Here is a 14,356-nt window from a genome sequence, read left to right as displayed (position 1 = left end):
GGAATGTTACGTTACTGCTCTCCAGTAAGAATCTAATGATGTTTGGCTGCAAACGTTTACAGACTCTCCAAACAAAATCAAGCTAATTTCTTCTAATGATGTGGTTTCACAGACAGTTAAATCGGTTTTGTAAAATGTCAAAAAACATGACTTCAGTACTAGCACAGTTATTTTTAAAAGGTTAAAAGAATGTCACCAAAGTCAGACAAAAGTTATCCATTTACATTAATTATTGTAACCTCAGAAATAATTGAACATAATAGTTGTCCCTCAGGTTTTTATTGTAAGGTGACACATAAAGGGAATAATTGGAGTTCATTTTTCTTGTATGTAAGCTCCTCTCAGAAAATATTTCTGTCACTATATTTCAACTTTGTATAATTTTAAACTAACATTTTTGTAAATCGTGTCAGTAGTTATTTTTGTGTGTAGCGCAAGTAAATCTTGTGATTATTTGACATCAAATGTTTGATAACTCTTTCTTTCTGCACATTTGATGCTTCTAAGAGGATATATGAGTCCTGGCGAGTTCCCAGGAGACATAAAAGCTGCCCTCTTTCTCCCAGACACAAATTATGAGGGCACTAGGGGATCTTTAATGCCGAGAGGTGGCTCGGAAACTCCCTGTAGGTTTCCTGTAACAATGGCCCTGTCATTCCCTCGCTCTGCTCTCCTAACCCATTCGTCCTCACCCTCCATCCCACCTTCACCTTCTCTGATGAGCACCCTGGGATTTCAGAGGGTACATGTGAAACAAATGACTGTCACGGCCCGCTAGAGATTCGATTGGACCGACAGCAAGAGAAGAACTGTACAGTCCTCACAATAAGTTAGGAGTGTTGTCATTTTCATGAGTCTTTTTCCCATTTGATCTAAATTTAAATGGAATACATATAAGTTCCCTTTGATATTACTCACAATGAATGAGAAGAAACACTATTTTCATTAGTTTGATATTTATTACCTTAAAAAATTAAGACAATGATTAGGATAACTCCAAATAACAAACATTGATCACATCAATAGCAGGTATTGCCACCATTTGCTGGTCCTCACCAGCCTCATGATGTGGTTCTGAGGCGTTCTACTCTTCCACAAGTGCTACATGCAGTTCTACCAGGTCACTTGGGGGTGGATTCTGATCATCCAGTCTCTGCTTCAGCTGGTCCCAGAGGTTCTCTATGGGGTTCACCTCCCCTTCTCCAGCAACGCTGATGACCATCATTGCTGTGCAAGCTGACCTGATACTCATCAGTGAACCGGATAGTAGACCACTGCTGCAATCTTCAGGTCACATTGCCTTGTGTCCACTGCAAACGTGTCTAGGTGTCAATGGAGTCACCTACAGCGGTCGTCTGGCGTTCAAGTCAAATGAAGTAGGGTGTAACGGTTTGTCTGGAAACCCTAGTAACCCTCACATCTGGTAAACGGGCTTGCAGCTGTGTGGCATTTGCTAAACCATGTCTGAGTACAGAGGTCCTTAGGATTCTGGTCATGGTTGTGATCTGTCAAAAACTCCGACATTAGGTCTGTGTCTTGATGAAAGTCGGTTGATGACACTTTGAGACAAGTTCATCTGCAGCATCTGACTGCCTAATACCAACTCGAAGGCGCACTACGGCCAGGTGGCGCTGCTTGTCCGTTAAGCGACATTGTGTGTTTATGGCTGAATTATGAACTTGGAATGACTTACTGGCAAAATCAGTTTTTTAGACATATTGATAAAATTGATGCCACATTGACAAGGGTTTCCTTTTATTATTTTTTGGGGTTTTGGCCCAAATAAGTAAGTCACTGACACAGTGAGACCATTATATAGTAAACACAACACAAGGTGTTTCACCCCAATACGATTACCCCCCTGTCCCGAAAATCTTTGACGCAAACACTGTGTAGATGACATTTACTGAGTTTTTGGCAATATCCCTGAAGTACTGAGTAGTTTCAATACTTAGAGTTCAAAATGATCCTCTTCAGGTAAGAGGTGATCAAAAAACAGCTTTTTCTTTTTCATTTCACAATTCAATGCATCGTAAGAAATGATATTCAGTTCTCGGTAGATGTAGATCCTTTCGGTCCTTTAGTTCTTCAAGAAACTGGCTTGTTTTTGATTACATTTATCTATCAGTTATTGCATCACATAGGAATTGTGAGATCAAAACAGTTGGGAAGCATCTGTTCCTGCGAGGTAAAGCATTGAGCTCTCTGTTTCAAACAAAAGCTCCGCAAAAAGTCATTGTGGATGCTGGACAGATAGGAAGCAACGACCAACTGCTCATCAAACAGCCATTAAAAGTCTACAAATCATTAATTCCTGGACTCAAGGGGCTTCCTTGACAAACTCAAGCCTGCTGTGACATTTCAGTAGGGTTTTCCTGCTTTGTTTTGATCTGATTTTGTCCTTTAATAAACTCTAGCATATAATGAAGATTTTGTGTTCTCTTAGGGGAATGCAAGTACGACTTCAAGGCTTGGGGTGAGTGTGATCTGGTGACGGGGATGAAGAACAGGACGGGAGTTCTGAAGCGGGCACTCATGGATGCAACCTGTACCCCCACTGTCACGGCCACCAAGCCTTGTGGGAAAATCCCCAAGACCAAGCTGCAAGGTGAGATGAGAGGAAGCAATCACGCCTTCATAGATACTAAAACTTTGGATACTTGAAATTCCAGCAGGTGGACCTTCATGTCTCAAAAGCTGTGATTTCTGATCCTCCACTTTGAATTTAAGAGCATCCAGCACAAACCCAAAGGACAACAAATTGTATTCCAAAAAAAATCTGTAGAAATATAGAGGGAAAACTCTCAACTGCAGGTTCTATATCTAACAAAAGTCAAATAATTAATAAACTTGCCTTAATATTATTGTAGTTTAGATTGGTGAATCTCACAAAATGGGCTGAGATATCTGTTTAAAAGATATATTTAAAAACAATCTAATTTACACTAAATTGTTTTTGCAGTTTAATCACTAAAATATAGGGATAATTTTGAATGTTTCAGCTGAATACCATCAACTTCCATGTGCCAACGATTAGTACAAAAGGTCTAAGTAAGACAACCATCTAAACCGTAAATATGACTTATTTTGCTCATTTCTTTGTGTAATAGAACGATAATTTAATCTAATAATCAAAGTGGTAAACTGCATTAAATGCTCCTTCTGCAACCCATTTATCGTAGCACAATGCAGTTTTTTCTCATTGTATTATATGTGCAAACTTACATTTCTGTTTGTCAAAGTAATTTATCTACATATTTCTTAGCAACCATGATGGGTGGACATGTTGTAATTTAGTCTTGTTTTCATGCAAACGTGTAGCTTCTAATATTATTTTTGCATATTTCACAGGAAATAGGGGATATTTAAATTTTTCATTAAATTACAAGTAACAACCAAGGCATAAATGCCTTTTGCAGAAAAAGCTAAGAAAACCAAAATGCTAATAAACCTCTATACTATTTCCAGTTAGTTTTTTTGCAGCTCAGATCAAACTGATATTATCTTTTTTTTTTTTTATTACCGTAAAGAAGAGATCAATAGAATGCATTACAGAAATTAGAAAAGCATGGTGTGACAAAAGACACAAATGGCTCCATCACTGGATTAGCAGATCAGGACTTTCATTTTAATCGGAATAAAGCCTTTTATGTACAAAAAAATGTTATACCGAAAGTAAATTTTGTATTGAATACTTTGGTGTGAGCTATATTTACATGATTAGAGTATTTTGGATTTAGGCAATTGTAATACTGAGTTCATGAAAAACATATCCGGTAAAGGTTTAAGAGTTTACGGTTTGATCTGAGAATAGAAGAAACAGTATTTAACCAGCTTTTTATTTTATTTTTTTATTTCAACTTTTTAAAGATAAATTTGGTGTAGAATACTTTGCTGATGGATGTACTTCACTAAAATGCAAAAAATTGAGTAAAACCTACCTTTCTTTCTTATACAAAAATGGTTAGGAAAGTGAAAACAGCTTTGAATCAGAAACACTAAAGTGAATTTTGTTTGAACTTTTAATTCCTCAAAAGAGAAGATTTTTTGATACACAAAAATAATAGATAAAAACATAAAAAATAAACATTGAAAACTTAAAAAATCTTGTTTCTCTGTGTTGATTAACCAAGTTCCTTTGGCCTGCCTGGACTCATGCTAAAGCAGAGTGACCAATACAGATCAGTCGTTTGAACCTAATTACAGCTGAAGCTGTGTTTACCACCCAGTTTCTGCTGCTCAACCTCCTGCTGACAATCGGACACATTTTACATTAATGTGGGCCGTCCTCTTCCCTCACATGACATGTAGGTCAAAATCAAAGAAAAGTGACTCTGAACTAGGTTTTTAATTGAAATGAACTGGAATTGGTATCTGCACCGAGAAGCCTCGATCATCAGTTTCATAATTACAGTAAAAGTTCAAAAGATGCTAATCTCTTTGGGATAGCATCTTTGCTAAATCTGACAAACCCCTTGCAAATCCCAGGCAATGTCATCTCCGATTTGCATTGGATATAACATTAGCACAAAGAAGCCCTGAAGTGTCGGGGCTGAGTGAGGGTATGAAAGCGATGCTGCGTCAGTTACCTCCTGATTCAGCTGTAATTACAGGTTTTTAGCTTTTGTTGTCCGTGTCAGAGTCGCTGAACTTCGCCCATTCTCTTTGCAGTTCTCTGGAAACTTAAGCAGCAACAAGTATTGGATTAATGGGAGCAACTTAACCATGAAAATACATGAATGATGGGAGACTGGTGCAAAAAAAAAAGGGCCACGAGAGCGCCTTGATTTCCCTTTGGAAACAGACAAGGTTGCAATAACTGTGCAAACAAAGATGTTATTGATCCTGCGTGAGTGTCCTATTGTGCAAACAGGATTATTAGGAGTAATGAACTGCAGCCAAAAGCCATAAGCGGATGGCTTATCGCGCTCGGCAGATGACTCGTTCAAACGCCAGAAGGACTTTGCTGCAGATTCATCAAACAACCATAATCATCTGAGTCCCTTCTTATGCAAACAAACTGAACTTTATGCTTTTTGACATAAATTACTGTAATATGTGTCATTTATAAAATCATTCAAATTGAGCTTTGAAAGTTGCTTTTTTTTTGTTGCTTTTTTTCTACAGGGATATTTTTTTGTGGGGATACAATGGGGTATATAAGTACAGTGGTCCTAATGGTACTTACTGTATATAACCCATTTCAACTACGATTAAAAGAAGGAAAATAAATAAAAAAACTATTCAATTTTGGAAATAAAAACAAAATTTCAATAAACCAGAACATAATTCCAAAAACACAAAAAATATATAAATAAAATGAAATGTTTTAAAAAATTTCCAGAAATAAAATAAAAAAAAGTGAAAAAGTGAAAAAGAAAATGAAACCGATATGATACATCAGTGATGACCAGAAGTTCCCTTGGCATGGCGATATCTTCCGATAGACGATATTTCTTTAAGCTTCTTGCGTGCATTTTGTGCATATTGCACTGATCCAAATTGTTCATACATGCATTTACATGGAAAAAGTGAGAACAGTTGTGGTCTTTGCATGACATTTTCAGAGATGTTTCACGAATGAAACACGTTAAAACCATGGAAGACTGACGAAGAAACCATCCAAAGAACTCGTAAATCAACGTAGAAAATAAACCCTGCTTTATTGTCGCGCTGTTTTTATGCAAATTATAAGAAATTTGTGTGTCAAATACGTAGTTTTAACATGATATGTGCATTGTATACATGTATATATAAAAGTTATATAAAAGGTACATGCATGAAAAGTCAGTGAGACATGCGTGGACATCCTTAACCTTTAGTTGACCAGGTAAGCTATTAAGAGGATGTTCTTATTTATAATAATGACATTGGAAGTGCAAGAAGATAGATAAATGAAAATCACTATCCATACATACATACGTACAACTTTTAGCTTCATTGCATTGCTCTGTATAAATTCTACATATTTGAAAAAAAAAAATGTGTGTGAAAATGTCATCCTGGATGTCTCACCAGTCCACTTCCATTTAGGTTAGAGATGTGTGTGTTGCACTGCACCTCTTTGTCACCCTAATGAAACTGGCTGCATGGATGCAGAGTGACAATCTTCGACGTGTGAGTGCTGAAGGCAAAAGAGAGGCAAATCAGTGATGGCAGCGGCCCAGATGAAGCAGAATCATTCGGTGGGAAAGACCAGCTATCCAAGTAAAGTGGGATTTCCTGCGTCTGCCAGTTGGAAGATAAGCTCTGGGAAGCAGAGAGGTTACTTGGAAAAAGAAGGGGTTGCTAAGCACAATGAGGTGCGTGTAGGAAAGGGAATTGTGTAAGCCCCCCCCCCCCCATGTCAGGAGAGGGCAGAGAGTCAATACACAGCAGCAGGAATCAGAGGGCTTACCAAAAAATACAGAAATGTTTGACTTTACAATGGCTGCCATGTCACAGTCTCCAGGAACTGACCGCCAAAATCAACATTCTGAACAGTAACAGTTGGGTTTGGGGGAGGTCTAGGTGCCCCCTGAATGCAGCACGTGTCATCATGCATGTGTCTTTTGTAGATTTTAGAGAAGACAAAGCTTAGAGCCCCACAGAGAGGTATCTGAGATCCAGAGTTGCATGTCTTGGCTGTGTTGTCCAGATTGAACAGAAACTCAGCAAAGGCAAAGAGAAAACAAAGAGTGACAGGAATGAAACATCATAAACACAAAAAAAAATTTCAAGTCAGGTGTTTGTCATCTAAAGCTACATTCATCGCCCTCTGCAACGCACGCTTAAGTGACGACTTTCAATGAAAGGTCTATGTAAACGCGCATATGTGTGCATTACGGGTTTCCACGTATATCATGTTCAGACTTGCAAGTTCATGCCAGGTTCTACAACTGTTTTTCAGCTCTACGTACAAAATGCACCACGATTGAACACTTGTTAAAATTTAAACCAGGTCAAACTTCTAGTAGTCAGAGACTCGGATTTGGTATGGATGGCGTCCCTTTAACTCAGGGAACCGTTTGACAATTAATCATGAAGGAGAAATGAATAATTGTCATTCGTGCCCGGCTGGAATTCAATGACATCAAGTCTTTCATATAAAGTGGAATAGAGCCGTGAAAGAAAATTCTCTGGACAAAGACTAACAACTCTCTGGTCAGCCCAAAAGTTAAATGTATTAAGTCAATGTATTATATGACTACATCTAACTTTTTTTTATTTCAAACTGATCATCAACCATGATACTAGCACCAATGTGCTTCACCATTAAATTGAGACTATCATACTGAAATTTGCTATTAACACATTTTTTTGTAAATGTATTCCTTCCAAACAACATAAAGCCCAGTTTTACTTTTCCTAAAAGTGGGATTGAATTTTATTATTTTTTTGCATTTAGAATTATTGTTTGTTTCCTCTACATGTTTATTAGTTTGCTCTTTATAGAGGATTAAAAACTTGGCTGCCAGTCTTATTGTAATTGAAAACTCAATCTAAATCTTTTCTTTTAAATTACCAGTAATCAAGAGGGGTGTCACACTGTTCCACTCAGATTATCATAATTATAGTTCATTTTCTTCATTAAAAAAAGTATTTATAAAATTGAGAAGATTCTCTTGACTCAGTTGAGTTTAGTGTCAAAACATTTTGCTAATGATTGTCTGAAAATTGAGATGAGATGCTTTCAAATCCGTCAGTTACTCCTAGAAATAGCCCTTCTTTTTTTTTACAAAAAAAGCACTTAAAATGTAAAAAAAAAAAAAAATGAAGGGAGCATTTCGATGCAGAGACACACATGCATCCGGTCGAGCGGATACGGTAAACACTGAAAACTCGACAGACCGGCAAACAGCTAGCCAGTTACTGGCCGGCCGGAGCGCAGGCCTACACCGTGTTTACTGGAGCACAGCGGTCACTCAGCGGAAAGCAAAGCCACGCACTGTGGCTCTTGTCATGGCTGCCAAGTGCCAGTCCACCCTTGCTGGAAGCTGATAAAGTGGTTTGTTCCTAAAACCGAGCAGGGGTTCTTGTCACTTCCCTTTCAACTGTGGGATATAACTCTGTCCTCTTTCTTGCAGATGCAAAAAAGCAGAAGAAGGAGGGAAAGAAGCGAGAGCGTGCCTCAATGGCCTGGTGAGGTTGTTTGAACCACTGAGATCGGCGGAGGACCACAGAAAAAAAAACCCGGTTCCTCACTATGTGTCTAGTAGCTTGACTCTAGGAGCCTATATACCTTTGGGGAAGTAAAAAACTGTGGAAGCATGACCTTTAGTGAAGAATATGTTTTATCTTTCCTTCTTTCTAGCACCTGATATGAAACTTGTATGTTTTTGTAGGAGACATTATATGCAGTGGTAGGGATGGATAATGAGGAGTTTGTATAGGGTTTAATGATGTTATTTTTTTAGGATTACTTTCCAGAGAACAAATTGCCTTTTCTTTGTTTTACAATTGCACACCCTAACTCTAATTCTGGAAAATGTTTTGCTCTGTGGTCCGTCCTAATGAAGCCTTTTGTTAAAAGTGAAGTCGCCAACATCTCCACTTAATTAATTTGGAAGTCAAACGCTTGCATTTCTAGAATTCCCCGTGACTCTGTTGTGTTGTAAAAGGAAGTTGCATGAAATTACTGCAGTTTGAGTTCTCTTTTTCTGCTCTGTTGTATCTCAGTTTATCCACTCTCTATCGCTCCCCAATGTATCCTCACCCACAACCTATGCTTTCTGGTATATTTGCAAAAACAAAAAGAAATAAAAAGAAAAAGTTGAAAAAGACACTCAAGGTTCTTCCTCTTCTGCTTTTGTAGTTCAGGGAAATGAAAAACGCTTTTGGTTTCTCTTGATTAACTTTTTGTTTATTTGGTTTAGTTCATATAATAATTTACAAAGCACAACAATGGTCGCCTCAAGAAGATTAATTTCTGAAGCTACATTCACTCCAGCCTCGGAAACACTCGTTCAAGCGATCATTTCCAAAGACAGGTTCATGTAAACACATGCATTTGCATGTTTTGGGCTTGCATGTTCAAAACTCCAGTGGTCCTGCATAACTACATACGTTTTTACGACCAAACGCGAAACCATTGAACGCAAACTGAAAGTTTAACCAGGTCAAACCTTGACCAATCAGGGATTCAGGTTTAGTAGTGATGTATAGATCAGGGTTCCTTTCAATTCACAGAAGTGCCAACCAATTGAAAATTTATCATAATGGAGAAATCAATAATTGTGTTTTTTGCCAGCCAGAGTTATATGACACCAAGTGGATCATATATGGGAATAGAGCAATTAAATAAAAAGGCTAGAGAGACATTTGCAAGATTTGCACTGGTCCAGCATTTAAACCAAACCTTTGAGTACTTACCCTAATATCGTGTAGTGACAGTCCAGTAAGCACACCGTATGTTTAAAGAATATTCAGGAATACTGGTTCAGCGTTTTCTGGAATGCGTTTCATATTACTCATTCTGATCACAACTGTGATTTTGGTGTTTTTACCATGTTTCTGTGTCATTTTGCTGATGAGGGACATATGTAAAGACAACAAAGGTCAGATTGGCATTTCTGAATATTTCTTTGTGCAAAATGTTGCGACTCAGGAGCAGACGAAAAAATGCAGTTGGAAAATAGCTAATTTGGAGCCTAGAACAAACACTGGTCCTCTCCACAACAGGGAGAAGAAAGGGGGCGGGGCTGCTCTGTGTGTGCCCACAACTCACTGGTTAACGTCTACCAAACTCTTGTTGCTCTGCAGAACTGTTTTCATAAAAAAATTAAAAAAACTACACAGATTTTGGATTTTGACTGAAAACACCAATTAGGAGACTACTGGAAAAGTTCAAAATAGATCAAAATATAATCAGAGTGGGTCTTTAAACAAAGAAAACGAGACATAAACATACAGATTAATGCCTTAATTTCAATCCAGGACAGTAATAATTTCAATTCAGTCAAGAACAGCAAATAATTACTACTTTAATGTTACACGCTCAACATGTAACCAGGTGACTATGGAAAAGAAAATTCCCTTCAAATGAATAATTCAGGTTCAGGCCAGATTATACCAAATTAAACCACTAATTTATCAGGGTCAAATTTACTAAACTATCAAAAAAACCTATAGTACAAAAAGCAAATTCCTCAGGATGTCTCGAATGTCTTCTTTTTGATTAACAAAATTAGTTTTATGGCAGCTGCTTGAAGTGGTAATTTACCTGCAAAACGTTTGACAAGCTTTATTCCCACACAATTCATGTTCATTAAATAACACTTTAGGGATTTCTACATGTCAGAAATACTAGGGATGTTTGAGCTAAATGTGACAGAATAAAGGGCCTGATGACAGACATTAACGATTTATATAATTAGGTGAAATGTAAAAAAAATTCATTTGGAACTGCAACGTGACAAGATGCAAACCAGAAAGAGAAAAAGTGATCTGATTAAGGCTAAAGCGACAGAAAGCAGCTGTAATGATTAAAAACTGTTCAAAGGAGAGAAACTGTAAGAAAAAAAACCTAATTAGATTTGCTTACAAAATATTACTTCACTTAGAAAAGCGAAACACCGGAAAATGAAAACTAAAAGACACAATAAGAGTTTCGTTATGGCTAACCTTGAAGACCCACACTGATTAAAATTGTGTTTTTGATGTTTCCTTTTGGCATTTTTCTGATGTTGGAGGGCAAATGTAAATAAAGAAAATTTAGTATGTCTTTATTCAAATTGTTGTGAATCGGAAACAGACAAAATAATGTGACAAAAATAAAATAAAACAAATGAAATAGCCACTCTGAGCTCTCAGCAACAGGGAGGGGAAGTGGGGAGGTTTGTGCCAACTGTTCCACCCACGACTCAGAAGTGAATTTCCAATGAACTTCTGCTGCTCCGCAGAAACTATGTCCTAGAAAACGACACAAGCTTTTTAATTTTGGCTAAAACTGGCGCAATGATAGTTAAAAGACCACAAGGAACGCTTTTGAAGTAGATCAAAAGACTGGGGTGGGTCTTTAAGAGGTATTAGCGTTTCTGTATTAGTAACCCAATACTACCATTAGTGCTCTGCTCATAGCTATTTGAGCTTTAATGTAGTTCATTACAGATTATTTTCCTTAACTGTGAAAAAGTTTCATAGCCATAGAGGAAAAAAAAAATACTCAGCAACAGGGTGAATAAGTACCCCTTAACTAAAGAACTAAGAAACTTTAAGACTTTTAAATGTTTTAAGGAATTTTTAAAATTTCATTCAATGAGCTGGAGGGGAAAAAAAAAATGAATTGCAGTTTTACTGTTGTGTCACATTGTGATTTTACAATTCAGAGGTGCATACAGGTTATCCTGAAGTATCACACATAAACAGATTTGCAAAATCGCTCAATTTAAATTTAAACGCATTTTGGACCAAAGTTTTGTCTGGTTTTCATGGAGACATCTGCACGAGACAGAGTTAGAAATTTAAATGTTCCTTTGTTTTTAACTTTTTTTTCTTTGGAACAATGAAGAAAAAACGTCCTAGATAAAAAAATGTTTTATTTGCAAAAATCTTGGCATGCATCAACTTTGCAGAAAGTGTTTGCATCATTACAGTGGCCCCGAAGTTGAAATCATATCAACAAATCGCTCGCCACAAAAACATAATAAGGATCACAGTAACTTCAAAAAAAAAAAAAAAAAGAGAGAGAGAGAAAGCAACATTATATTTTAGAAATCAAACCGCAGATTGGATGATGATGTTTGTTCATCACTAACCAAAAGTTATTTGGCACGAAGCGACAGTGGATATCATTATCCAAACAGCGATGTCCCGTAGTATCTGCCTTTTCCGGTTTCTCATTGTGTTTATAGTTTTTTAACATTTAAGTTTGTTTCTAAAAAAAATCACTTCAGGTTTTTTTCTCTGGAATTTTGTTTTGATTTCAAAATGTTCTGATGTTATTTATTTTATTTTTTTTGTATTATTGGTTTTGCTATTTTCATATTCGTTGTGACCTTTAAAAGGCTTTGGTGTCAATTGATTTGTAGATTTGCACTTCAGGGCCACCGTACTTTGTCCATCATTGTAAACATTCAAAGCGTAAAATAGAAAACTGTTTTAAAATAAAAAGCATTACCTCTTCTAATTGGGTCATCAAAAGAAAATAAAAAAATACATTTAAATTTCAAACACATTTTGTATGCTTTTATTTCATTTGTAGAGGAATATGATACAGTGTAACCACTTAATGCAGTTCATCTTACAGTGTCAAAGGTGGCCGATGATACTAACACTCAGTTATTGTCCAAAACAAATAATCATCAAGAAGCATCAAATCAATACCATTGTCACTGTACAGGAAGTATAGTATTATGATGAGTGGGATAAATGTGCAATTGTTGGGGACAGACATTCGGATAGCTATTAAATGTCTGTACATTTTAAATGTACCACGTCTCAGTCACATATAATGTTTTGTCATATAAATACAATGCAAACAATATACAGTTGAATTTCCTATTGCAAGAAGAGCCACAAGCCACAGTGAATGAATACCCAGTAAACATCTACATATATAGGAAAATGAAATATTAACAGTAAATGTATATTTAACACTTGCAGCAGGCTACTGATTTATTATTCTTTTTTTTACTTTTTTTTAAATTATTAATCCACACTTTTGTGGTCTTTAAAGTCGCACTTAGCGCTGTTTAGTTGCCTCAAAAAAAAAGTGAACTTTTTTTTTTTTTTTTTTTCCTGGATAACAAAACCTTAAAATGTTACACCAGGTATCCGGTGAATAAAAGTGGAGAACTCTGGGCTTTAAGGTCATACAGAAAGCTTAAAGATTTTGTCCTCCTCCTGAGGTCCACCCCCTTTTGATTTTGTCCAAATAAGAAATTTCCTCAAAAATCCCCTGGAACTTTTTTTAATACATCTGTAAAAGCTAAATTCCAGTCTCTTTTAAGAATCCACTTCTGGTAAATCATAAACTTCACTATTGTACATATATACCCTTTCATATTCACATTCCCTTAAAACATTTTCAATATTCATAATATTCTCATATTTGATGTAACATAAAAAAGTACCTGTACACTGACCATACTCTAATCTGAATAACTACATTTGATTTTGTACATTGATATAAGATTCAGATTTACAAAATGTGACAGAAAATGTTCAATATCATATATTATTAACACATAGATCAGTGTTTTAGTGAATCTTTGGAAGCTTGTTAAGATTAAAACGGGAAGATGTTTTTGTTCTTTTCAGAATGTACTTCATATCCTCCTGACTGTCTGTTACATTTTATTTTAAATCGGAAAAAAACTACAATTCCCAGAACTCCGCCCCTTTACATTTGGTATCATTGAAAAACCCGTAAATGTCCTCTGTAGATAAAAGCAATTATTTCATTAGTATGCAGTGATTGGGAGATATTTAGGTTTAGAAATGTCCTCTACAGATATTTGCACAGTCAGGAGGATATGATCAAAAAATAGGAACATTTCACAAACATATTGAAAATAGCCCCATCATTTGCAGCCACACCCTTTCAGAAATGTGTGATTTCAAAATGTCAGAATTATTTAGTTAAACTTTTTTCTTTTAATCAAATAAAAAGTGTGAAAGTGAACAGATGAGCACTTTTCTTTAAGACACAAACCCTGGGATTGGAGCTCAGAGCTAAAACACAATTTAGATTTTAAAGGAAGACTACTGTTTTTTAAAATGTGCATCATACTCAGCACACCACACAACAGGGGAATTTTACTGCAAAAGAGCAATTTGTTCATGTCACTCCGGATAAGGCACTTTAAATTGCTCTGTACAATCTGGCGATATACGCTCTCCGTCCTGGAAAAGAAAATCTCCCAGCGCAGAGAAAGAGAGCGCGCTGTGACTTCACAAGGTTGTTGAGAAACCTTCAGTTTGAAGTCATTTCATATCACATGTTCTCCATAAAAGGAGTGTAGCCCTTTGATTAAAGCCGTGTGAACGGGAGCCCAACTAGCTGTGACGGCACAATGACAGGAAAGACCATCGATGTTTGTTTTAGTTAAGGGGTCTGCAACCTAAAAGAACCATTTGGTCCAGGTTCTTTCCGATCAAAACCCAGCAGGAGCGGCACATTCCCACCTCACCATTCAGAAAAATACACTTTACTTATGTTTTTGTAGCCATTAAGCCATTTCATAATAAAATATAGCTATTACAATAATTAAAGTGATAAATAAATAGTAATGATTAAGTGATGTATGTTCAAATTTGAACTTTACTTTTGATAAAAGCACAGGAAATTCCTTTTAAAATAAAACAATTACCGAATGAAAGTCCAACATGACTTTTCTATTACTTTGTTGCACTATCATCCTTTTTCCTCTTTCAC

General features: G+C 36.4%; 2 protein-coding genes across 2 annotated transcripts in view; one reads left to right on the top strand and one right to left on the bottom strand.

Annotated features, from left to right (window-relative positions):
- ptn (pleiotrophin) overlaps positions 1–8,468 on the top strand; it is a 50,232-nt gene extending 41,764 nt beyond the window's left edge. Inside the window, exons 4-5 of the mRNA XM_023952508.1 lie at positions 2,447–2,608; positions 8,067–8,468. Coding sequence (XP_023808276.1) covers positions 2,447–2,608; positions 8,067–8,125 — 221 coding nt within the window. The 3' untranslated portion in view covers positions 8,126–8,468. The remainder of the gene's footprint in view (positions 1–2,446; positions 2,609–8,066) is intronic.
- The window catches only part of chrm2 (cholinergic receptor muscarinic 2), a 147,541-nt gene that overhangs the window by 34,630 nt on the left and 98,555 nt on the right, over positions 1–14,356 (bottom strand). The gene's annotated exons all lie outside the window — the stretch shown is intronic.

Source organism: Oryzias latipes, chromosome 23, assembly GCF_002234675.1.
Source record: "Oryzias latipes chromosome 23, ASM223467v1".
Classification (NCBI taxonomy): Eukaryota; Metazoa; Chordata; class Actinopteri; order Beloniformes; family Adrianichthyidae; genus Oryzias; species Oryzias latipes.
The sequence above is the reverse complement of the archived record's forward strand: the minus strand, read 5'-3'. Positions and strand labels throughout refer to the sequence as shown.